General features: G+C 40.5%; 1 protein-coding gene across 1 annotated transcript in view; it reads left to right on the top strand.

Moving 5' to 3' along the window:
• The window catches only part of LOC129698285 (short transient receptor potential channel 6-like), a 111251-nt gene that overhangs the window by 57915 nt on the left and 28569 nt on the right, over positions 1 to 24767 (top strand). Inside the window, exons 3-7 of the mRNA XM_055637339.1 lie at positions 1040 to 1225; positions 3155 to 3319; positions 4794 to 5010; positions 19786 to 20016; positions 23489 to 23753. Of these exons, the coding sequence (XP_055493314.1) occupies positions 1040 to 1225; positions 3155 to 3319; positions 4794 to 5010; positions 19786 to 20016; positions 23489 to 23753 (1064 nt within the window). The remainder of the gene's footprint in view (positions 1 to 1039; positions 1226 to 3154; positions 3320 to 4793; positions 5011 to 19785; positions 20017 to 23488; positions 23754 to 24767) is intronic.

Raw genomic sequence — 24767 nt, 5'->3', positions numbered from 1 at the left:
GAGATGGGAAGATGTGGCCGGTGGTGGGATTCCATTGGAGGTGGCGAAAATGTCGGAGGATTATGTGTTGTATGTGATGGCTGGTAGGGTAGAAGGTGAGGTCAAGGGGGACTCTGTCCTTGTTATGAGTGGGGAGATCCATCTCTATCTGTGCTCCATTCTATTGTGGAATTCAACCAGAAATGTCTTGCTTTACAATGGACGTGGCCAGCGCTGATATTCGTCCTTGGCAGCCTGTTTACCATGGCCATTAACAGAAAGATGGCAGCTTCTTCCATGGTCTGGCTGCCAAGCTGACAGGCTTTAGGAAGGTAAAGTAAGAATTGTGTGTGTCTGTGTGTCTGTGTGTCTGTGTGTCTGTGTGTCTGTGTGTCTGTGTGTCTGTCTGTCTGTCTGTCTGTCTGTCTGTCTGTCTGTCTGTCTGTCTGTCTGTGTGTTCCCATGACCACTTGGGTTCCCTACAGGTGCTCCAATTTCTTCCCACATCCCAAAGACATGTGGGTTTGCAGGCTAATTGGCCTCTGTGAACTACCTGCAGTGTGTAGGGTGTATGTGGATAACATAGAACAAGTGTGAACGGGTGATCGATGGTCAGTTTGCACTTGGTGGGCCGAAGGGCCTCTTTCTAAGCTCTAAAAAAAAGATTGCATTTGCCTTACTATTAACCTGGCCTATACATATAAACCATTAATATTCTTTATGAAAGAAATAAGTTACACAAAATGACAACATTTCCAAAATATCAACCATAACCCTAAAACAGAACCGACAATATTTGTTTAACTGAGGTGACCAGATGTTGGAGACGCAGGTTGTAATGTTTGAATGCAACTAGGTGCTTCCCAGTAACCTTGTACATGTCAGTGGGTTAGGGCTGGTAGGTCCTGGTAAATGGACACACCAAACCCATCTGGGATTGAGCGCTGTGAAGTTCCACAACCGACAATTCTAACATATGTATCGGTAAAAATATACATGTATTTGTGCATTGAAGTCGGGTCATCCAATAGTTTAATTGTTTTAAATTTGTGTTTTCCAGAATGATTACAAAAAATTATCTATGCAATGCAAAGATTTTGTTGTTGGACTTCTAGACTTGTGCCGAATTACTGGAGAAGTAGAAGCCATTTTAAATGGAACTGTGGAGACTAATCCCAACGGTAACGAACAATTTAGACTGAGCCTCAGTCGGCTAAAATTAGCCATTAAGTGTGAAGTCAAAAAGGTAAGATGCATTGCAGTGCAGTAGAAGCCACAACAAAATATTTCCTTACAACAGTTTCTGCACTTCTCCTGAATTTAATAGTTTTTTATATTGTAAATTCTTACTTAATCTCAAATTTGTAACTATTGCATAATGTAGAGTCGCCGTAATATTGCACCCCAGTTACCTCAAAAATCCTGAAAAACATTTGATTAATAAAATCAGAGATAATATTTAAAAAGTTAACTGATCATTGTTTAATGCTTGTGATGCTTCAACAAACTCAATCTAGAAACAGCAACCATGGTTTAGCAATGAAAAATGTAATAAGGATAAACAAAGCTATTGATGAGTATTGATATATTAGTGGAATCCTTATGAGAGGTTGAGTGGGCCATTTTCCACAGCAAACCTCAATGCATACAATTTTCATCTTGGGCCTAGTTAGTGGATAGTAGGTGTTATAGTGGGCATATTAACAGTGGGCAGTGTACTTTGCAAAGGCGTACAGTTAGTGAGTTTTCCAGCAGACATGTGGTGGCCACTAGGTGTTGCAGTGAGCAAACAAGTGAATAGTCATCGCAGTAGTGATATATAAAGAGAAGTCAATGGATATTAATGGGGCATGCAGAGGACAACTGGCATAGTTGGATAGTGGCGTTGCAGTGCCAAACACGTGAATAGTCAATGGATATTGCAACAACACATAGTGGATGCTGCATTGTGTCCATTGTAAGCTACTGATATTATAAGGGGCACACCAGGGAAGGGATTTTGCAGGGTACACATAGTTAATGGCCTGCCAGTATTGCAGTTTCATCATCCATTTGGTGGTGTGAGTGAGAGGGACTTTTTTTTCCTATTGAATTGGATTGGCAATTGAGTTGCAAGCTTTTCATCCACTAGTGCTCACAAAATCAAGTCTGGATCCTAAATCAGCCAAAGACATAGATACACTCTTGTATTTTTTTGGTATCAGCAACAATAATACCCTCCAATGTTCAGCCTGCTACAAATGGCAGCTTTCAGAACCAGGGAGCAGGTCATGCCCTGTGATTTGGAAAGGAAAACCTTCCATTGGATGTTGTGCTATAAACTGGGGCTTGATTCAGTGGTCCCAGCTCTCAGCTCTCAAGTCGTGCATGGGAACAGGAAACCCGCGATGGGGGCCCACAATGTTTTTGTTCAGCTTACCGTGACAGAAAAGAAGCAGCTTGTTGAAGATGATATACTGTAAACTCTGGCAACGCCTGATCCTTCCCTGTCTGCATTGCATGAAAAATATTAACATAATAAAAATAAGTGCAGTAGTTGTGCATGTTTTTGATTATCTGCTTGTTATATACTCTTCATTTCCTGTATACTTAGTACCCCACTATTACTTGCAGGAGAAAGAATTAATTTTAAGAGCATAGTTGTCATTTCTAAGAACCCTCCAATTCCTTATTCCCTCCTCTCTTTTGAAAACTACTTTCATCTTGATTATTGATTAATTGTTTGGTGTATTGAGATACCTTGAGAGTTAGCTGAAATTTTGGATCTAAGGCAGAGGCAAGGATGTATTGCCGAATATTGCCGTAGATATAAAGTTATCCACCTGTATTTCCAAATGCAGTTTAGAATCCGATCGAAATGTCAGCAGTTTAATTAGATTCTCAAAAATTGATTTTCTTTATATGTCACAAAAGCATCACTTAAAGAGGTTATAAACTTAAAAAATCCTCATCAACGAAAGTTTGCTGAAGTAAAATGTTTTTTTGCAATTAAAAGTTCTGACACTTTTATGATTTTATAAAATTATATCACTGACACATTTATCACATTGTTTTATGAAAGAGTAAGAATATTACATTAAAAGTGCATCATATTTAAAAGATTAAACATGTTTTAGTGTCATTAACTATCTTCACTTTGATTTCTAACATCATATTGTTGTGTATCTTTTTTAAGTTTGTAGCTCATCCAAACTGTCAACAACAGCTTCTTTCTATCTGGTATGACAACCTCTCAGGATTACGTCAACAACCAATAGCAACCAAGTTTCTGATAGTGCTTGCTGTAGCCTTTGGGCTGCCATTCATGGCCTTGTGCTATTGGATTGCTCCCTGCAGCAAGGTTAGTCATCTTCAACTTCTAAAGCTTTCTCACATCAGTAGAGGGGGAGGGGGGGTAGGGGGAAGGGGTGGGGGGGGGGGGGGGGGGGGGGGGGGGGGGGGTAGGAGGCGGAGGTGGAGGGGTGAAAAACAAACCCACCCAGCTGAGGATAAATGTCCTGGATTTATTGTCAACTAATGGTGTCCTTGGATACCTAACAAGTGATCCTATCCCCTTTGTACTTCCATGGTTTGCTGCTGATGGTTCCTACTGGAATCCAGTACTGTCTATAATATTCTTTATGTACCTTCTCCTCTATTTCTTAGAGCACATTTCTTCCATTTAAATATTTCAATATGTGCCAGTGCATTTCGTAGGAAGCTGTGCATTTTATGTGTCTGGACTCACTGACTGAGAGCTAATTACTGCAGCCCTCAGTGACTGATTTTACCCACTCTTTCCTGACTGTCCAACATCCATGTTTCCACTGTCTATTGTGAGCACTTAGAAAACAGGGGGAAAAAAAACGCATTGTTGCTGGCAGTGCTTTGCTTTTGTTGTACAAAGGCTTTATCTCAGGCAATTGTTGATTGTCGCATTGTTTCCACCTATTGCAGACTGTGATGTATCCTTCCTTGTACCATAACATTTGTTTACTGATATCTTATGCTCATGTTTATTCCTCAAGTCCAATTAATACCGGGGAGGGAATATCGCAAACTCTCCAATCTATTGATCTGCGCACATGACTTCAGAATTAAGGGACAGAAGTTTAGGGGTAATGTGAGGGGGAACTTCTTTTTACGCAGAAAGTGGTGGTCGTGTGGAATGAGCTCCCAGTGGAAGTGGTGGAGGCAGGTTCATTGGTATCATTTAAAAATAAATTAGATAGGCATATGGATGAGAAGGGAATGGAGGGTTATGGTACGAGTGCAGGCAGGTGGGACTAAGGGGAAAAAAATTTGTTCGGCATGGACTTGTAGGGCCGAGATGGCCTGGGACGGAATATCGCAAACTCTCCAATCTATTGATCTGCGCACATTTACTTATAATTCTAAATAAATTATAGTGGATCAGTGGGCAAAAGTCATCCGTTAACATATCTCCATGTAAGACATTCCTGAGTATTCAGTAAAAGAGGTTTGAGGAGTTCACCAACTGAAAGGTTGAATGAACAGAATGAATTGCTCATAAAAGTGAAATGTTTTGCATGGTTTAATGAGTCAAATCAATATCCAATGATACATAATTATAATGACATCCAATTACTGTGAGATATCATTCCCTGTACAACAGTGTTTGTTTGCTGATGTTTAACGCTTGTGTATTATCTGTAACTCTAATATATTCTAAGGGGGGAATCTCTCAAAGTCCTTATCATTTAACTTGGATTTATTTCATTGAAATCTTCTGGGTTTTCCTTTTATGGCTCATGTTTTTTTCCTGGTAAAGTGAAGGATGGGTGTAAACTCAAAATCTCTCTGTTGTATTGTAGCTGGGGAAGATCTTGCGAGCGCCATTTATGAAATTTGTGGCCCACGGAGTTTCTTTCACGATATTCCTCGGCTTGTTGATCATGAATGCAGCTGACCGGTTTGAAGGCACCAAACTGCTGCCCAATGAATCCATTACAGATGACCCGAGACAAATCTTCAGAGTGAAAACTACCAGATTCACGTGGATGGAACTTCTGATTGTTGCCTGGGTTATAGGTAGGGAATTCATTTTCAATTTTATCGCACCAGACCCTCCCATTGAATTGGGTCAGGCAGCATCTCTGGAGGAAAGCAGAAAAGGAGAAAAATATTCCTTTTCTCCAGAGATGCTGATCTATTCCTTTTCTCCAGAGATGCTGCCTAACGTGTTGACTTACTCCAGACCTGTGTGTCTATTTTTGGTATAAACCAGCATGTGCCTTGCCTTCCAACACTTCCCATTTAATTTCCATGGCACCATTCTTGAAACCTAGAGAGAGTTTAAACCACAATAGCTTTGGTACAGAAACAATGTTGATGAACAGTCAATGTGCGATGGTGGCACAGTTAAGGGCCTGTCCCACTTACACAACTTTTTCAGCGACTGCCGGCACCTGTCATAGGTCATTACAGGTCGCTGATAATTTTCAACATGTTGAAAATCCAGCGGCGAGTAGAACAAGGTACAACTCTTTGGTCGACTACTCACGACCATATAGGTAGCAATGTTACAAAATTTTGAAATTTAAAAAATCAAGTCTGTAATTTATCCCATCAGATAAAGCATAAAAATAAGTTTAATTTGACACCTAATTCACTTTCATATCTCAAGTATTTAAAAAGGTATGGCCATTTTCATACTCGGAAATTAGCATCTTGTTCCCTATTGATTTTCTATGGACATAACAAAAACGCTGTGATCGTGTGCAGTCAAAAGCCCATAACCTTCTTAAAAATTAAGAGAACTGAATGAAATTTTCAGTTATCGTAGATTGAACCATTTTGAAACAAATATAAAATAATCTTACTTGGATGACCTGAAATTAAAGCATATAATTAGTTAGTTACCCAAGTGTAGCTAATTTCAAACTTCAATTACTAGATCTAAACATCTATCCATTTCTTAATAAATGATTAACATTTTTAAATAGCCTAAGTGTCCAAATAATATTCATAAATAATTCACAATAAAACATGATTTTTAAATCTCATTTATATTAATTTATAGGCCAAATGGAAGGAATTTAGTGTTCAATTGCTGTAAATTAAAGTCCATTTAAATCAGCTTTCTAGTGGGTTCCTGTGAACGCGCTGGTTTAGAACGTTCACATTGCGGTAGATTTGTGCCCTCAAATGCCCAGAAAAATACTGCGGGATATAATGGGCCCAAAATGAGCTACTCGCAATATTAAACTTTGTATAAAGGGATCTTAAGAAGCCCTTTTTAATGTAAAAATAAACAGCCTACCTTCTGTTGTCTGCTCTATGCGACCCTGACGGCTGCCGGTGGTCGCGGGTTTAGAGATTGATTTTTAAACTACTATAACTATTATACAAGGCCTTTAAAACTAATAATAGCTTTTGCGACGGGGTCTTCCAGCGATTTTTCGTTAATAATTAATTAGGCTGAACATCTTCGATTGGAACAGCCTAGAGAAAATCGCGTTTTAAACCCGCCCCCCTCTAAACGGCGCCAAAATCGCGCACACTGGCTAGGACAGATTTTCAGGACGCTTCAGGTACGCTTTGCAACATACCTAATATAGGTTTCACCCCGCGACATGTCGCCAGGATGTCGCCTGTATAGTCGTGAATAGTCTCCTCAGTCACCCCAAGAGTTGTAGCATCTTTCTGGTCACCACTAGAATTTTCAACGTTGAAAATTTTTGGCGACCTATGACTGGTGCCGGCAGTCGCCAAAAAAGTTTCGTAAGTGGTACAGGCCCTTTAATGAATTGCTGATCTACAGTATGAACACTTTAGTTTAGTTTAAAAATACAGCGCGGAAACAGGCCCTTCGACCCACTGAGTCCGCACTGACCAGCGATCCCCGCACATTGACACTATCCTACACACACTAGGGACAATTTACATTTGTACCAAGCCAATTAACCAACACTGTACGCCTTTGGAATGTGGGGAGAATCCGAAGATCCCGGAGAAAACCCACGCAGGTTATGGGGAGAACGTACAAATTTTGCACAGACAGCACCCACAGTCAGGATCGAGCCTGGGTCTCAGGCGCTGTAAGCCAGCAACTCTACTACTGCTTTACTTGAGAGGCCAGAGTACAAATTCCATTCTGGTATCTGCAATTTAAATGTAGTTAATAATCCAAATTCTATTTTGTACTGGGGGGATCACAGCATTATCAATTTATCATAAAAATACATTTAAAGTTCACTAATGTGTCTCCAACTGCACCAATGTAGTTTACTCTGAAACAGCATAGCAAATCATTCAGCTTACTGGCAATGAATATTGGCCTCGCCATTGATTCTGAAACATGAATAAAAACCATTTTTGATTTCTTAACTAATAGCCATCCTAGGAAGGTTACATTTAATGTGACATTTGAAAAGGAGAAACAACAAAAAGCTACTATGATTCTCGGTAATCCTAAAGTTGACTATTCGCAATGTGTTAAAAGCTAAGTCAATTTATGAATGAACTGAATAACGATCTGTCAGAGGGGTTCAATGTGGAATTAATGTTGTACACAACCTGCTTACATCCAGAAAGGGTGAGAAAAGAAATAGTCATGGATGACTGAAGCGGAAAGAAGTATAACATTTAGAGAAACAGCATTCAAAAAGCAAGAAGTAGCACAGTTCCTGGTGACTATTTTATAATTATATTGGGGGAAAATGAGAATAGTTAGATCGGCTTCTTCAAAATTAATAATAGTGACATTATTAATGAAAATGAAGGAATGACAGACATTGAAAAATTAATTTGCAGTCGTGTATATTGTAGAGGAAGAGGATAGTAGGAAAGAACTGCAGATGCTGGTTTAAATTGAAGACAGACACAAAATGCTGGACTATCTCAACAGGACAGGCAGCATCTCTGGAGAGAAGGAATGGGTGACGTTTTGGGTTGAGACCGTTCTTCAGACTGATGTCATGGGCGAGTGGGGTACAGAGATAAAACGCAGTCAGAGACAGTAAGGCTGGTAGGAGAACTGGGAAGGGGAGGAGATGGGGAGAGAGGGAAAGCAAGGGCTACTTGAAGTTAGAGGTCAATGTTCATGCCGCTGGGGTGTAAGCTGCCCAAGCGAAATATGAGGTGCTATTCCTCCAATTTGCGCTGGGCCTGACTGACAATGGAGGAGGCCCAGGACAGAAAGGTCAGTTTGGGAATGGGAGGGGGGGTTAACGTGTTGAGCAAGATGATAGTATGTCAGACTTCCAAAGAAAACTGATATTGAATTAGGAAGAAGGACACATGTGATATAAACAAAAAACAGTAATAAAAAAGTAGCCAGAATGAGCAAAAGATCTCTGACACTGGATCAGTTCCATCCCTGGCTTCTAAAGGAGGTAGATAAGTCATGGCTGATTTCCAAACTGTAATCTTACAATGTTCTTTAAGATGCGATGGAAAGAAAATGAGATTTGAAAACTCTTCTCAGCAGAATCATTCATGGAAACATAGAACATAAAAAAATAGGTGCAGGAGTAGTCCATTCGGCCCTTCGAGCGAGCACCACCATTCATTATGATTATGGCTGATCATCTAAAATCAGTGTCCCGTTCCTGCTTTTCTCCCCACATCCCTTGATTCCTTTAGCCCTCAGAGTTAAATCTAACTCTTGAAAACAGTGGTGATCTTTGCCCCCGAGTCTCCAGACAGAGGTCTCTACCAAACTAATTTGCCAGTGGTGGCACAGTGACATTGCCGGTAATGCAATGCCGTTCATCTGGGTCCAGTTCTGACTAGTTCCAGCGTAGTCTTTGTGGAGTTGCCACATTCTGCAATCTCCCTGTGAGCACATGGTCTTCCTCCCACATCCCTAAGATATGGTGGTTTGTTTAGTGAATTGTCCAAATTTCTCATTGTGTGTTTGTTTGTGTGCGTGTGTGTGTGTGCATGTGCGTGTGCATGTGTGTGTCTGGGTCTGTGTCGGTGTGTCCCTGTGCGTGTGTGTGCATGTGTGCTTATGAGAGGGGGACTGTTGGAGGAGAGTAATAAAGGGATGTTGTTGTTAATGAGCAAGAGGAAGAAAATAGGTTACAGGCAAATGTGGGAGATTGGTGGAATTGCTCTTAAAACTGGCATAGATGTGATGGGCTGAATAGCCTCCTTCTATGCTGTAAGGCAATGTGCAAATATGAGACTCAGCAAAGACAAGTTCCCGTGATGATATTAGATGTAGTATAACCACATATTAAGCTAAAATATTCCAGTGTTTACCCCAAGTAATTCACATATTTTAGGAGGAGGGGTGTGAATAGGATCGGGGTTCCTATTGACATGAATGTTAACTCGGTCAACCATATCAGTAGATAGGAACTTGTATATCAGTGCCTTTAACATTTATAGAGCTGGAGACAGGAGGGCAATAAAATATTCATTATTCACCTGTTGACTGTAGTCGTCAGACTTGAAACTTTTTCACTTCCATCCATGACAAAGTAAGTGTTGATTAACGACGCAGTAGCAGGCTCAATATTCAGTCATTTACGATCAAAGTGCCTACTGTATGAATCATATTTCTGCTGTCTTTCCACAAGATTGCGGAAGGAAACCACAAACTGAAGTTGACATGTGTTGCACGCCGACTTGCTGCATAAAAAGCCCATTCAAGGTTAGATTTCAGCAAATATCAGACATCCAAACCCTCTCAAGAAGAAATATTTAAAGTTATGAAGTGTCTTTCATATCCCTTCCAGAACATTCCAATGTATTATACAGCCAATGATGTGATTTTGCATGATTTCCAAAGATGGGACAAATATGAAACATTCCACAGGGATTTCTATCTAAAACTAAACTTGGATAGTCCCTGATATTCGAGTTTAACTCTTTTAGTTGGTAAGTTATTGAATGGAGCTCTTTTAATTCAGTTTCAAATTTATCTTTCAGTAATTTAAATTTAATTTTGCTGAGAGTAATGGAACGTTTAAGGGAATCTTTTCCCCCAATTTATGATCTTAAATATCTAAAGACTGTAATCGCCTGTCCCACTTGGCGATTTTTATGCAACTGCCGGCGACTGTCATAGTCATAGCAGTTCGCCGAAAAACCGGCGATAACCAACCTACGACAGCACTTACGTCAGGAGAAATCAAGCTACGCTCATTGGCGTCAAACCCCCTGTTCCCGAAAAATTTTCAACATGTTGAAAATTTAGCGCCGACCAGAAAGACGCTACGACTTTTTGCACGACTGAGGAGACGACTCCTGGTGACCACCGGCGAACATGTGGCGACAAACTCGTCGCCTGTAGTTGCCTAAAAAATCACCTAACTGGGACAGGCCCAGCAATTTGCCACATTGTGACATGTGGCATCTTGTGAGATTTCTGTGAGTCAGAAAGTGGCAGGTTCAAGAGATGCACCAACTTTTTCAGGGAAAACGTAGGCTGACATTCCAGTGCAAGATTGAGGGAGTGTGAGAATATTATAGACACTGCCTTTTAAATGGAAGTCCAGTTTCCCTCAAATACAGTACTTAAAAACAATACCAATGTAGCATTTCACAGAAAACCAGTGTTTATCCCTGATGTTTGAGCAATAAATCATTTCCAATTTCAGATTATGTGCTCATTATTATTTTACTGTTTGATGGAGCCTGCTTTGGTCTGTGTGCTATCCAGACAGATCAGCCCATATGTGAGTGCATTGGCGCCCAAGTGGGACAGCCCTTTAGTCGTACATTTTGTTTTGGGCTTTGTGTCTTCTACCCGGCAGGGGTGTGGGGATGATTCAGGTGTGAATGGTCCTTGATTGTGTTGGCTACTTTCCTGGGGTGGAGTGTGTATGAGTGGAACTGATGGGCAGAGGACAGTGGGGTGGGGAGGGGACTAGTTGGTGGGCTACATTCACGCTGCTCTGAGGTTCCTTGCGGTCTAGGACAGTGTTGCCGTGTCAGGCTGTGATGCATTCGGATGGGGAGTATTCTGTGGTGCCTCTGTGGAGGTTGGGGGGAGAATATGTGGGGAAGGGTCGAGTATCCTTGACTTTCCGGGGCCATCATGTGCTTTCTTCCCTAGTGTGCGGAGATCACTGGTCGGTGCTGTCCCGGTGGGCCGAAGGGCCTGTTTCCGCACTGTATCTCTAAACTCTAAACTAAATTAAACTAGGTGTCGATATGATTGGACTGGTACAAACTTGGGGCTATGGAACATCTACACTTTGGCATCATTTATACAGACTGGGGCATGTGCTTCTCCCTGCTTCCTCAGATCGCTGACCGATTCCTTCCATTTTCTGGCATTGGACAGGAGATTGTGGTCTTTCAGCCATTCTACTAGGCTCTCTATTAGGAAGTGTTTATGAGCCAGATGCTCTGGGATATTGAGGACTATGGGCCAAATGCAGGCAATTATGTCTCGTCCAGAATGCCAAATTGATTGGCATGGACAGATTGGGCCAGAGAGCATTTTCCATGCTGTATAACACTATAACTCTATAACTAATCTGCCATACTTCCTTTATTACAACAATGACCTCTTCAAAATTCTGACATTGGCTCTGTAACACTTTGGAATGTTCTGGAAGTGATGCAAAACACACTTTATAAATTGAAGTCTTTCTTCTTTAGAGTCGGTTCCTTGATATTTGCTGGATTCTGGCCCTGAATGGAGTTTAATCAGCAAGTATGTGTCAGTCTTGGTATCTTGATTCCCTTTTCTGCAATCCTTAATTACTTTTGAGTTCCTTGATCTCAGGTAGATCAGCTGTAAGTGCGATGAGGAGGAGTATAGAGACACAATTAGCAACTTTGTGGAGTGGAGTGCACACAATAATCTCCATCTCAACACCAAAAAAACGAAGGAGATAGTTGTGGATTTCAGGAGGGGGAGGAGGAGGATTCAACCAACACCAATCACCATCAGGGGCACTGAGGTGGAGGTGGTCGCCAACCACAGGTACCTTGGTGTGCAGCTTGACAGTGAGCTGGACTGGAAGAGTCATATGGAGGCGGTGTACAGGAAGGGACAAAGTAGACTGTATTTTTTAAGGAGGCTAAAGTCATTTAATATCTGTCAACCCCTACTGTGCAGTGTCTACCATTCAGTGGTGGCCAGTGCTCTGTTTTTTGCTGTGGCCTGTTGGGGAGAAGGCGCCCGAATAGCGGACAAAAACAGACTGGATAAGCTGATCAGGAAGGCCGGCTCAGTGGTTGGGGCAGAGCAACTAACGGTCAAGCAGGTGGCAGAGGCCAGAACTCTGAAAAAACTAGGCTCAATAATGACCAACCCCACTCACCCACTCCACGCCCTGAAGGTGATCAAGTGCAGCATCTTCAGTCAGAGACTGATTGCACCAATGTGCAAAACGGAGAGACATAGGAAGTCTTGTATACCAGCTGCTATAAGGTTTTATAATGCACAAAAATTTTAACTTATTATGTATTGAAGATATCTGTTGAAATGTGTGGTGTTATGTCTGTCTTGAAGCTGTTGTGGCACTGTAATTTCCTGTAAAGGATTATTAAAGGTTATTCTATTCTATTCTATTCTATTCTATTCTGTAAGACTGATGGAGTTGACTTCAATGCCTCTGGGGGAGGAAGGAGGAAATTCATCTGTTTTCCCAACGACATCACTAAAACTGGGAATGGCTGTGCAGGGACCTGAGTGACTACCTCAATGTTGGGGAATTTGTGTATCTGCTGTTACTTGTGGCAATTTGTGTTACTTGTGGCAATATCACACCACCAGGTAATGTGATTTGGGTTTTGAATGGAAGCAGAAGCCAACATCATTTCTACCAGGAGTCAACTAAATGGAGATTGCTATATCAGCAATCTGCTATAGCTCCCTCTAAATATTCAGTAACCATTATGGAGTGAGGTACTAAGGGTATGATGGCCAACTTTACAATGTGTGTTTAGTGCTACTAACCAACAGTGATATTCTGCCTCTTCATGGAAGCAAAGGCAGAGTGAAAACAGGGCACGCAGAAAAATAGGTTAAATTGTTGTTCTTCCTCATTATAGAACATAGAAAAGTGCAGTACAGGGGCAGACCCTTTGACCCGTTATGTCTGTGGCGAATATAATACCAAGATAAACTCATCTCATCTGCCAGCACATGATCCATATCTTTCCATCCCCAGCATATCCATGTGCCTATCTAAAAGCCTCTTAAACACCACTATCAGACCTGCCTCCATCACCACCCATGGCAGCACATTTCAAGCTCCCACCACCCTCAGTGTAAAAAAACGTGCCCCCCACATCCCTTTTATATTTTGCCCTCTCACCTTAAAGATATTCCCCCTAATCTTTGACATTTCCACCCTTGGAACAGACGTTCTGACAGTCATCAAAATCTATTTTGCCATCTAATGGCCAATAAGACAAAATGTGACTAAACAGCTGAAGTTTTTAGTTCTGATAAAATGTTGGGCATACTGGAAAGGGTAAAGAGAAGATTTACTTGGATATTGCCAGGACTCGAGGATCTGAGCTATAGGGGGAGGTTGAGCAGGCTGGGACTCTATTCCCTGAAGCGCAGGAGGATGAGGGGTGTCATCTTATAGAGGTGTATAAAATTATGAGAGGAATAGATTGGGTAGATGCACACAGTAGGTGAATTAAGGACCAGAGGACACAGATTTAAGGCAAAGGGGAAAATATTTAATAAGAATCTGAGGGGTAACTGTTTCACACAAATGGTGGTGGAGAAAGCTGCCAGAGGAGGTAGTTGAGGCTGCGACTATCCCAACGTTTAAGAAATAGTTAAACAGGTACATGGATAGGATAGATTTGGATGGATATGGGCCAAGTGCAGGCAGGTGGAACTAGTGTAGTGTGGACATGTCGGCAGGTGTGGGAAAGGGCCTGTTTCCACGCTGTATGACTCTATACGAAACAAAGAGCATCAAAATGCAACACACTCCAGGCTGTCCTTCTGCTAAAGTCCAGTTAGTGGCAGTGTTGTGCTGTTAGATATCACTGTTCTCACCAATAATCCCACCAACAACTTAATGATACTTCAAGTTTATCCATTGCATTTAATTTGTGAGGTACAATCAATAGCTAGGAATTTACTTAAATTTGCAAACCATGAAGCTCAATTGTCCTGAAAATTGGAGGGTCCAGAAGTACTGTATTCTGAAACAAAAGTTAACTCAGAGTGTTGTTGCTGCATTTAGTTTATTTTTGATTCAGAGAAGCCATATTGATTAGCAGTTGAAGCCTCCTTGTTTGCAATTGTTTGTTGAATATTAGTTAACAGATTTCAGATTAACAGCAGATTGTGTTCGATTTGTGTACTGGTCTCGGGACTTCCTGCTCTTGCTCATTTACATGACTAATCTGGCATAATTGGGAGCTAATAAACTTAAACATATCTTGTCATCTTTATAATGCAAATTGTGAATAGTGTATTATGTGCTGATCATTAAGAAGCAGCATTTATAAAGGGCCATACCTCTCTGACGACTGTAACAAAAGATTGGAGGAATATATATTGAAGGAATATATATATATCCTTGGCTGTTTGACAGCTTTTCTGGATGGCTTAGGAGTACTTTTTAGAAGCAGTCAATTGGAAAATACAATACATAGCACTATAAAAGCAGCAGGACATGGCACATGCGCACAGGAAATTCAACAAAGGGAAATGCTACTGGTAGTCTGTGAGACATAATTGCAAAATATCATCTTATGCAACCTGTTACCTGAAGAATCAATTCATTGTGACAATTTGTATGGAGCCTTATTTTGAGGAGTCAGATTCTGTGTATGTTGCCACATTTAATTTGGAACAGTATAAGGCACTTCTGTTGAGGACGTTGGGTGGTTGAGGTGAGAGCTCACAAATCAATGAGAGTTCCACTTACTGCTCCCTGCACCCTGGCAAAGGCAGCAACCTAATGATGCCAGAAGGTCCCATGTAGTTCTTCACGATGAATGTACAAAGAGGCCAGATGACATGATTTGTAGTTTATGATGCAATAAATGGCGGGAACCGTGGCTGCGTTCTCAAAACCTATGTGGACCTGTGTGGCCTACTCCTGCACCTATTATCTATTGTCTATTGTCTATTGACCAACTGGCTGGAGTTTTCAAGGACATCTTCACCTCTCCCTACTGTGCTCCAAAGTCCCCGCCTGCTTTCAAAGGACCTCCATAATACTTGCGCATGAGAAGAGCAAGGTTACGTGCTTCAATGACTACTGAACGTCGCACTCATGTTCATTGCGGTGATGCCCTTGAGAGGTTGGTTATTTAATTGAATGGCGCCAGAAAAACAATCTTGCTCTTAATGTTAAAAAGACCAAGGAGCTGATTGTTGACCAGGAAGAGAAAGCAGATGATCCATGAACCTGGCTTCATTGGTGGGATAACTTCAAGTTCCTGACCATGCACATATTTGAAGATTGTTCCATTGCCAGTCCATATGACAACTAAACATTCTTGAACCCTCAGTCTGTTGATGATGAATATACTTAAGGTAACACAATTTTCACTGGCAATTTCTTATTTGACCACCTTATTTTGTCTACCTTCTTATTTGACCAAATTGGCCTTCTGTGCCACCATTGCCCCCTCTTCATGGCCTGTACTGATTTGTGGTTTCAGTCATCCTGGAGGTCCCAATCCAATCAAAAAAAAAATTAAAACTGGCTTAAATAGTCAAATAAAGTTACATTGTAACAATAATGCTATTATTGTAAAAATAAGTAATACATTATTACCTGTTAAAACTCTGAGAAATAATGATTAAATATTAAAATTAAGTGAGCATTAATAAATTGGACTTTGTAACATGGCATGGGTTTATTGCTAAAACGTGTATTGAGAAACAGTAAAAAAGCACTTTGTGTACTATCCAGGCAAATCATACCATGAATGATTACATCGGGTGGTGCAAAAGAGAAATTAAATAGTACGGAATATAGATTTACAGTTATATTCTGCACTCTATTTGTTACCAAGATCATATTACAAAGTCCAGCTAATTATCTTGTATTTATTTTTGTTGATTTTAATGTTTGTAATTTTTATCCTCTTAACCCGGAGGGTTTTTTAATTCCTGGAGGTTTTTTTACAGTCTCCCTACCTGCTTCCACTACCTGCAACCTCCGGCAACCACCTGCAACCTCTGGGAACCGCACGGAAACCTTGGGTGGGGCGCAAAGTCTCCAGAGGTTTCCGTTCAGGTTTCCTAAGTGGGACAGGGGCATTACAGACTACGTGTAAGACCTTTGATCTATCTCAAGCAGATGTGCCAATACCCGATCATGATGTTGTGCATACCCATCAACCTTCATCTGTAGACTGCTTATAGAGTCCTCACTTAAATCAGGTGGAACAGAAAGGGGGGGGGGGGGGGTTGCCACTTCTAAGTGTCACTTTACAGAAGTAGAGAAATTTATACTGTGCCATTTTCTCAAGAATACTGAGGGATGTTTATTAAACACTGACCTCCCAGAAATGTCTCATGATTAGTTTAAAAAATGAATTCAACCATAGTTCTCACTTCCCCTATTACCAATCACAATTGCTTGACCACAATTGGTGAATGTGTGGTCAAACTAACTTACCATCTGACTATGATAAAACCCCAAATAATCCTTGAGGCACAGTCTATAAATACTCACACCTGCTTTTGCATCTATTTTTATCTGTTATAATTTCAGTTCAGTTAAATTTATTGTCTCGTGTACCGAGGTATAGTGAAAAACTTTTGTTGCATGCTAACCAGCCAGTGGAAGACCAATACATGATTACAATTGAGCCATTCACAGTTTATAAATACATGAGAAGGGAATAACATTTAATGCATGGTAAATCCTATAAGGTCCGATCAAAAATATACCGAGGGTCACAGATGAGATAGATGTTAGTACAGGGTTTCTCTCTGGTTGCGGTAGGCTGGTTCAGTTATCTGATAACAGCTGGGAAGAAACTGTCCCTGAATCTGAAGGCGTGTGTTTTCACACAGGCATGCACTGCTCCCAGTGTTTTTTTGCAGCATAGTCGTTTCAACTTATTCTACAATGACAAGTGTAGTCATCAGATGTTACATGATGGCTGTGCCCACAGGTATTGAAATTATGTTGGTCTATGCTTGCACTCTGGGAAGGATGGGTTACAGACTATGCAAAAGACCTTTCATTTATCTCAAGCAGGTCTGCTAATATCCAATCATTATGTTGGGTATACCCATCACCTTTTACCTGTAGACTGCTTATAGTCCTCACTTAAATCAGATAGAACAGAAGGAGAGGGAAATGGTTTATCTTTATCTGACCCTCCCTCACCATTCTACCCACTGTACTTCTGCCCCAAACATTGCTAAAGACCACATATCCTGTAACCAGTTTGTTTGTAGTTCAGTTTGTAAAAGTGGTAAGCAATTGGAATGTGATAACTTATAAAAAATTGCAATGGAAGCTGAGTAAAAACTGAGAAACACCAAGATCTTTTTGTTCTATGAACTTGACTGTAATGATAGCCTTTTTTTAAATCTTGGAACAACTTCTGTCAAAAAGTATTGGAAAAGCTCATCATTTGTGGAAAGGGAAAGAGGATTGACATTTCAGGTTGAAGACCTTTTATCAGAACATTAAGCTTTTATATGTATACATATAATTCCCCTCACCCGATGGACGCATCTCATGGTAAATATAAATGGAGAAGGCGCACAGGGTTAAAAGGAGAGCCATGGTAAGTTTAGAATGGAAATTGCTGAGATTTTAAATGCCATGTTTTCTGTTTACAAAATACAGCCAGTGAGCTGGTTTAAAATCTGGCAGAATTGTATTAAGGTTCAGGAAATTAAATATAAATTTCTATAAGATAGAGTATAGTAATCAAATGAAGGTCAACTGATGGCAGGGGAGAAAGGTTGGATAGAAACCTGGCAGAGCATGTATTTGTATCAATCTTTGATTTAAACCATCATCTACACTTTCGTCTGACACATGTGTTCAGCATTGTCAGGCAAGAGTTTGGGGTGAAGCTGCTGAGAAATTTGAAAACTTTGATAACATGGAATAAGGATCAATATTCTGACAAGAACAATTATCAAGAGTATTAGATCACTCATTTAGCACTCAATCATACAATTTGGAATACATTGTAGCAGCACCTAGTGGCTAAACTGAGTATGCAGAACTCTCGTCATAGGTTGGGTCTGTCATGTGACAAGGTTCGTTCGCGGGCTTTTCAGTGTGTTCAGTAGCTAGTGCTCTTCACGATGACAAGAGCTGAAAACATTTTCTCTCGACTAAGTGCTCGTGTAGTTCAAGTGTTGTTTCGACAATAAAAACCATTTTGCTCGACCTGCTTGGTCTCGCTACAACATCAACCAGTTACTAGTAGATAGACACAAAAAGCTGGAGTAGCTCAGCGCGACAGGCAGCATCTCTGGAGAGATGAAATGGGTGACATTTGGGTTTGGTGACCTTGTGACTAGTGACTTGTAACAAGTGACCTTGTTACTAGTGCCAAATTTTGCTTGCTGAGCCGCTTTGCACAATCCCGACTGAATTACATTAGTATTCACACAATTATCTTCTAACTACGACTCACACAAGTTATTGAGCCAAACTGCAGAAAATGTAGAATATCTTTAAATTCAATTGAAAAATCTTCATACCACTTGCAAACAGTGAAAGTTGCACTGAAAATATCAGCAATAAGATTTTCTGTGTTTGGTTGGTTGCTGTCAGGAGAGGGCACTGAATGATATATTATCTACCATGATGACATAAAATCTATAATGCAAGTAACTTTATTCTCCTCCAAACCCTCAGTAAATCTCTTGGCATACTTCAACCCTTGTCAAGGTAGCTTATTGTACTACAGTAATTAACTAAACCAACATTGCGTGTAAAAATTACTGTGGTCACCTGTTCACAATCAGGGACATTCAAACAAAATGACTTCCACTGACTCTGGACTCATAAGTTAATTCATGTTAGGAGAAGAATTAGGCCATTCGGCTCATCGAGTCTACTCCACCATCCAATCGTGGCTGACCTACCTTTCACTCTCAACCCCATTCTCCTGAATTCTCCACATTAGCTTTGACACCCTTACTGATCAAGAAAGTAGATTAGTCAAAAGACTCCCAGATTCCGCACCAGATGTGTTCATGAAACAGAGGATAGAGATTTTACAGTGAATCACATTCAGTTTGATCCTGGTTTTGATATAACTAATTGTACATTGTAGACCACAACAACTTCCCTGAAGCCCTGCTTAGATTTCACTCTGGAGCCACAGGCCTGATGATAAACAAAGAGGTGGCATTCCTCTGTGTGCCCAAGTTATTCTTTACCTTTTTAGAATGTGGAATGTGGCGTGATTTTTCATTCATCTATCTTTCATAACATATATTTGCATAAAACCAGCCTCTTTCAGAGTTGGAGGATGATATGCATTCAGAATTTGATTGCTCATCTTTGGTTCTAGTTTCATGGGAAGATGAGGACATTAATTGTGGTTTAATGTAAAGCATGTTGACACTATGTCATTACTGACAATCAGTTTCATTCAGGCTGTTGTATGTGTGGTAGATAATGTCATTCATAGTCTGTCAACTAACCATGTCACTGGTCTGTTCCAGTGACTCCACATAACCAGACACTAGGTACTTCTACAATCTAAATGTGGGTGTGAAAATATCAAAAATAATTAAAATGTAAAAATCTGAAGTGAAATGATGGCCATTCCTAGTTAGCCTACATTCACACATGACCTGTATCCAAGAAACCATGAGTCTCCTGCAACTCCATTCCATTTGTCTATATATCTGTCAAGTAAATATTTAGGAATTATTAAATGAGCAGAGTTAACCTTTTTGGTTTTTTCTTCCCACAGGAATGATCTGGTCGGAATGCAAAACAATGTGGTCCCAAGGCCCAGGAGAATATTTACTGGAACTATGGAATTTATTAGACTTTGGAATGTTGGCCATCTTTGCAGCGTCTTTTATAGCACGATTCATGGCATTTTGGCATGCTTCCAAGGCACAGAGTTTTGTGGATGAAAAAATCAAAATGGATTTAGATAATGTGACACTTCCAACAGAAATAAATTACTACACCTTTGGTCAGTTTTTCCTGTCAGTCCTTGTTATGCTGATCAATTTGCTTACCAGTTATAAAATCCAAATAGTTTGGTATTTTATTGTTTAATTAAATCCTTTTACTTGAAGGGTTAATTGAATATTCCTTCCTGCTTTATGAATGATGTGAGAATTATTTAATGTGAATGGCAGTTCAACCAACTTGATGACACCACATCAGCTGGTACCAGGGATGCCTTTACCAGGAGTCCAGGTCAATGGATATTTTTAAGGTAGAGATAGATAGATTCTTGATTAGTACGAGGGTCAGGGGTTATGGGGAGAAGGCTGGAGAATGGGGTGAGGAGGGAGAGATAGATTGGCCATGATTAAACGGTGGAGTAAAGTTGATGGACAGAATGACCTAATTCTACTACTATCACTTAAGACCCTATGCCTTATTACCTAATGGCTGACAACAGCAGTGTTCAGAAAAGTCGCAGGTCCCACTGTAGAACTTACTATATCTTCTTGAGATGCTTTCCTCAAACTCTGTGGCTTTATTGATTAGTGCAGAGTCTGAAGAAAGGTCTCAACCCCAAAACGTAACCTATTCCTTCACTCTAGACATGCTGCATATCCCGTTGAGTTACTCCAACACTTTCTGTCCATCTTAGGCAGAATACTATGCAGGGTAAATATTGCGTAACATCTACCTAGACACCATACTGTTTCCTTGATACTTTGAATTCTTGAATGCCCTCACCAAGTTTGGGCATTATGGAAAAGACCTAAAATAGCAGAGTATTATATAAAATACAAGAAATATTTTACATTTTTTTGAGTTGTTTTACCTACCACTATACGATAAATCCTTTTTGGAATATTGAGTTAATAAATTTTACATTTCTGAAAAATAGGTGGGCCCAATGAACAAACCCCCTAGCAACTTCCAGAGAGAGCTCAAAGCATTAACATTTCTCTCCCGATTTCCAGATTTTTGTTTTCATCCACTCACTCCTTGTGTTGGGAGGAGCCAAAACTCATTTTTTCTCTCCAGTGTTTGTTGTAAATTATCGTTGAATGCAGTACAAGTGAAAAGTCATTTGGAGTTCAGTGTCTTGAATCAAAAACGACATCAAAGTACAAGAGCATCTGGTTAATTAAGACCAGACTAGGAGGGAGGGTAGATTCTTTCCATAACATGTAATACCATTGATTTTATGAGCCGGTTTATGATGTTATTCACAACAACACAGAGGGGAGAGCTATTTTTAGGGACAATTGGTGTAATACCTGAAATTTCAAAAAGGTTGAAGGGGTTCATCATGGGTATTAGTGGTTTGGTTGCTTATTATATGCCATGTACAATATTCCCCTTTATTGACTTCAATGAACCATGGTACCAGTTGCCCTCCTCTTGTTCAGATTAATAAGGACAGCTAACAAAGTCTGAAGAAGGGTCCCAACCTGAAATGTTGATTATCCATGTTCTCCTGACTGGCTGCCGGAGCCGTTGTGTTACCCCAGTACTTTGTGTCTTTTTTTGAAAATCAGCAAATGCAGTTCCGTTTGTCAACATTTAATTTGTTGCCTGCAGATAATTAAATATGAGGGTCTTGAGCTGGGACAACTCCTTCAGCTTCCTTTTCTATTAAAGATCAGCAAAGGTGTCATAGCATTGACCACGTTTACTTCACTATGAGAACTTAGATTGTTTAGAAGTTCAGCTTCCTGGTTTCCCCAGACACCTTCACACCACTTGACTGAGACTCCTTTGGTGAGACTTCTTCAGGCATATTATTGCCATCTATTGGAGAAATGTGGTAATTCTGCACATGAACATTGATCGTGGTGCTTTAACCTGCTAAATGACTTTGATTCTTATTTATGTTGCTGGCCTGTTTCCCCCAGTAATGCATAATACAATTTTGAAAGCCTTCAAACACACTTTGTATTGTGCCTCACTTTGTATTGTGACGTTTTTGTGATAGTGTTGTGCCTATATCATTTGAGTGAGACAATTAATAAAAGGCTGGCAGTATCATCAAAGACCCACACCATCCTGGCCACACACTCATCTCCCTGCTACCTTCAGGTAGAAGGTATAGGAGCCTGAAGACTGCAACAACCAGGCTCAGGAATAGCTACTTCCCCACAGCCATCAGGCTATTAAACCTGGCTCGACCAAAACTCTGATTATTAATAACCCATTATCTGTTATTTGCACTTTATCAGTTTATTTATTCATGTGTGTATATATTTATATTATGGTATATGGACACACTGATCTGTTTTGTAGTAAATGCCTGCTATGTTCTGTGTGTTGAAGCAAAGCAAGAATTTAATTGTCCTATCAGGGACACATGACAATAAACAATAAACTCACAAACTCAAACTCAAACAAGTTATAGTCACTCGTAGCTCGAGAATTTCAAGTAAGCTAGGTAAACAGAGGACATTTTAAACTAATTGACATAAGTTTAGTTTAGAGATACAGCATGGAAAAAGCCCTTTGGCCCACCGACTGCCGATCCCTGTACACTAACACCAACCTACACACTAGGGACAACTTTCAATCTTTACTGAAGCAAATTAACTTACAAACCTGCATGGCTTTGGAGTGTGGGAGGAAACTGGAGCACCTGGGGAAAAACTCATGGGGTCACGGGGAGAATGTACAAACTCTGTACAGACAGTACCCATAGTCAGGATCGAACCCGGGTCTCTGGCGCTGTGAAGCTGCGCCACCGTGCTACCCCTCTGGATTACCAGAGAGGAGATGAGAAAATTCCTTTTAGGCAATGCGCTCCCATGCATTGAAAGCATTTCCAGAAAGGGAGAAGATATTGGGCGCAATAATAATTTTGAAAAGGGAAAGGCTGCAGAACTGTAGTAAATGAACAAAGACATGGGTTCAATTAGATAGTTCCATTAAAGAAGTGTCCGTTATGCCTTTACAATTTTATGACTCAGTGGGAGAACTCTGGTTTCTGCGATAGCTTCCTCAAAGATGACCAATAAATTGCAAATTGTGGGCCATCTCTAAATGGGAATTGTTCCCTTTTCTTACATTTTATTCTACTCGGACAAAGAAAACACAGTCTGCAGATGTAAACTTATAAAACATGTATAACAGTAAGCTTATTGATTCTGTGCTTGGTCCTACTCAGCAAGAACACTGTGTGACAGTATTGTGGCCATTACTTCCAACCCATGTATCTCTTGAGAGGCTTTATACAATCCAACCAATTATGCCAAACTAGTAATGGACGCATGCCTATTTATCTGCCAATAACTTAACCATCCTCCAGCATCTAGGCACAATTTGCTTGAATGTACTATTTTTTGTGTGTTATGCTATAGTTTTAAAATAAAACAGACAGGTTGCCTCACCAAAAGTAAAAGATGTATTTTGAACATAGAAGAAAAGATTTTAAGATTTATTTTAATATGCTTTACATCAACGAGACCTGTAGCAGAATTGATGATCTGTATTTTCAATATTTCTTCCAGCTCGAATAAAATGGCTTCCATCTGATCCTCAACTGATCTCAGAAGGCCTCTATGCAATAGCAGTTGTGATGAGCTTCTCCAGAATTGCTTACATTCTTCCAGCTAATGAAAGCTTTGGGCCTTTACAGATATCACTGGGAAGAACAGTGAAAGACATTTTCAAGTTCATGGTTATATTCATCATGGTTTTCGTGGCCTTCATGATTGGAATGTTTAATCTTTATTCACACTACCTTGGAGCAAAGAAGAACAATGCATTTACAACGTAAGTACCGGCTCACAATTTGGTGCTTTTAACGTAATCCTACAAAAAAAAAGGCTAATGAAAACTTGACCATTAATAGGAAAGTTAACTTGTGGCCAGAGCAATTGGTGGGAACTATTCAGAAACAATCCTGATCTGGGAAGTATCTAGCGCTGTAACATTTTAGAACCCAGTTTCACCATTGTTGGTTGACACAAAATGCTGGAGTAACTCAGCGGGACAGGCAGCATCTCTGGATAGAAGGAATGGGTGACATTTTGGGTTGAGACCCTTCTTCAGACTGTGTCAAGGGAGAGGGAGTTAAAGAGATAAAGAGACCCAGAAGCAGATCAAGAGAAATGTAGTATAGACCATTGTTAGCTGGGAAAAGGTGACAGCAAAGCAAACAGAGGTAGAATGTAATCAGAGGGACAGTCAGACTGGTTGGAGAACTGGGAATGGGGAGGGATGGAGAGAGAGAGAAAGCAAGGGTTACTTGAAGTTAGAAAAGTCAATATTCATACTGCTGGAGTGTAAGCTGCCCAAGCGAAATATGAGGTGTTGTTCCTCCAATTTATGCTGGGCCTCACTCTGACAATGGAGGCCCAGGACAGAAAGGTCAGTGTGGGAATGGGAGGGGGAGTTAAAATGTTTAGCAATTGGGAGATCAGGTAGGTTTAGTGAACTGAGCGGGGGTGTTCAGCGAACCGATTGGTCTCAACAATAGGTTGGTTTGGTGCACTTTCAGAACCAATGGGGCTGGATGACTTGTGCATTGCAATCTTTATACCATTTTATTACTCCGGCGTCCTCTGAGAAAAAAAATAGCTGGCTCAAATCTGACTAATGACATACCTGGCCTTGGAAGGTAATGATGAATGACCTCCTGCGTTTCAAGTTGAGTTGGTGACTGGGATGGTGGGGAAATCTGAGGAGTAGAAGGGAAGAAGTAGATTGGAGAGATGATCGATGGATGTGGGAAGAGATTAGTAGGAGAGATTGGTAGGAGAGAAAGCAAAAGTGGAAGAAGGATCA

Source organism: Leucoraja erinacea, chromosome 6, assembly GCF_028641065.1.
Source record: "Leucoraja erinacea ecotype New England chromosome 6, Leri_hhj_1, whole genome shotgun sequence".
Lineage (NCBI taxonomy): Eukaryota > Metazoa > Chordata > Chondrichthyes > Rajiformes > Rajidae > Leucoraja > Leucoraja erinaceus.
Note: the sequence above shows the minus strand (reverse complement) of the source record. Positions and strands in the feature narration are given on the sequence as shown.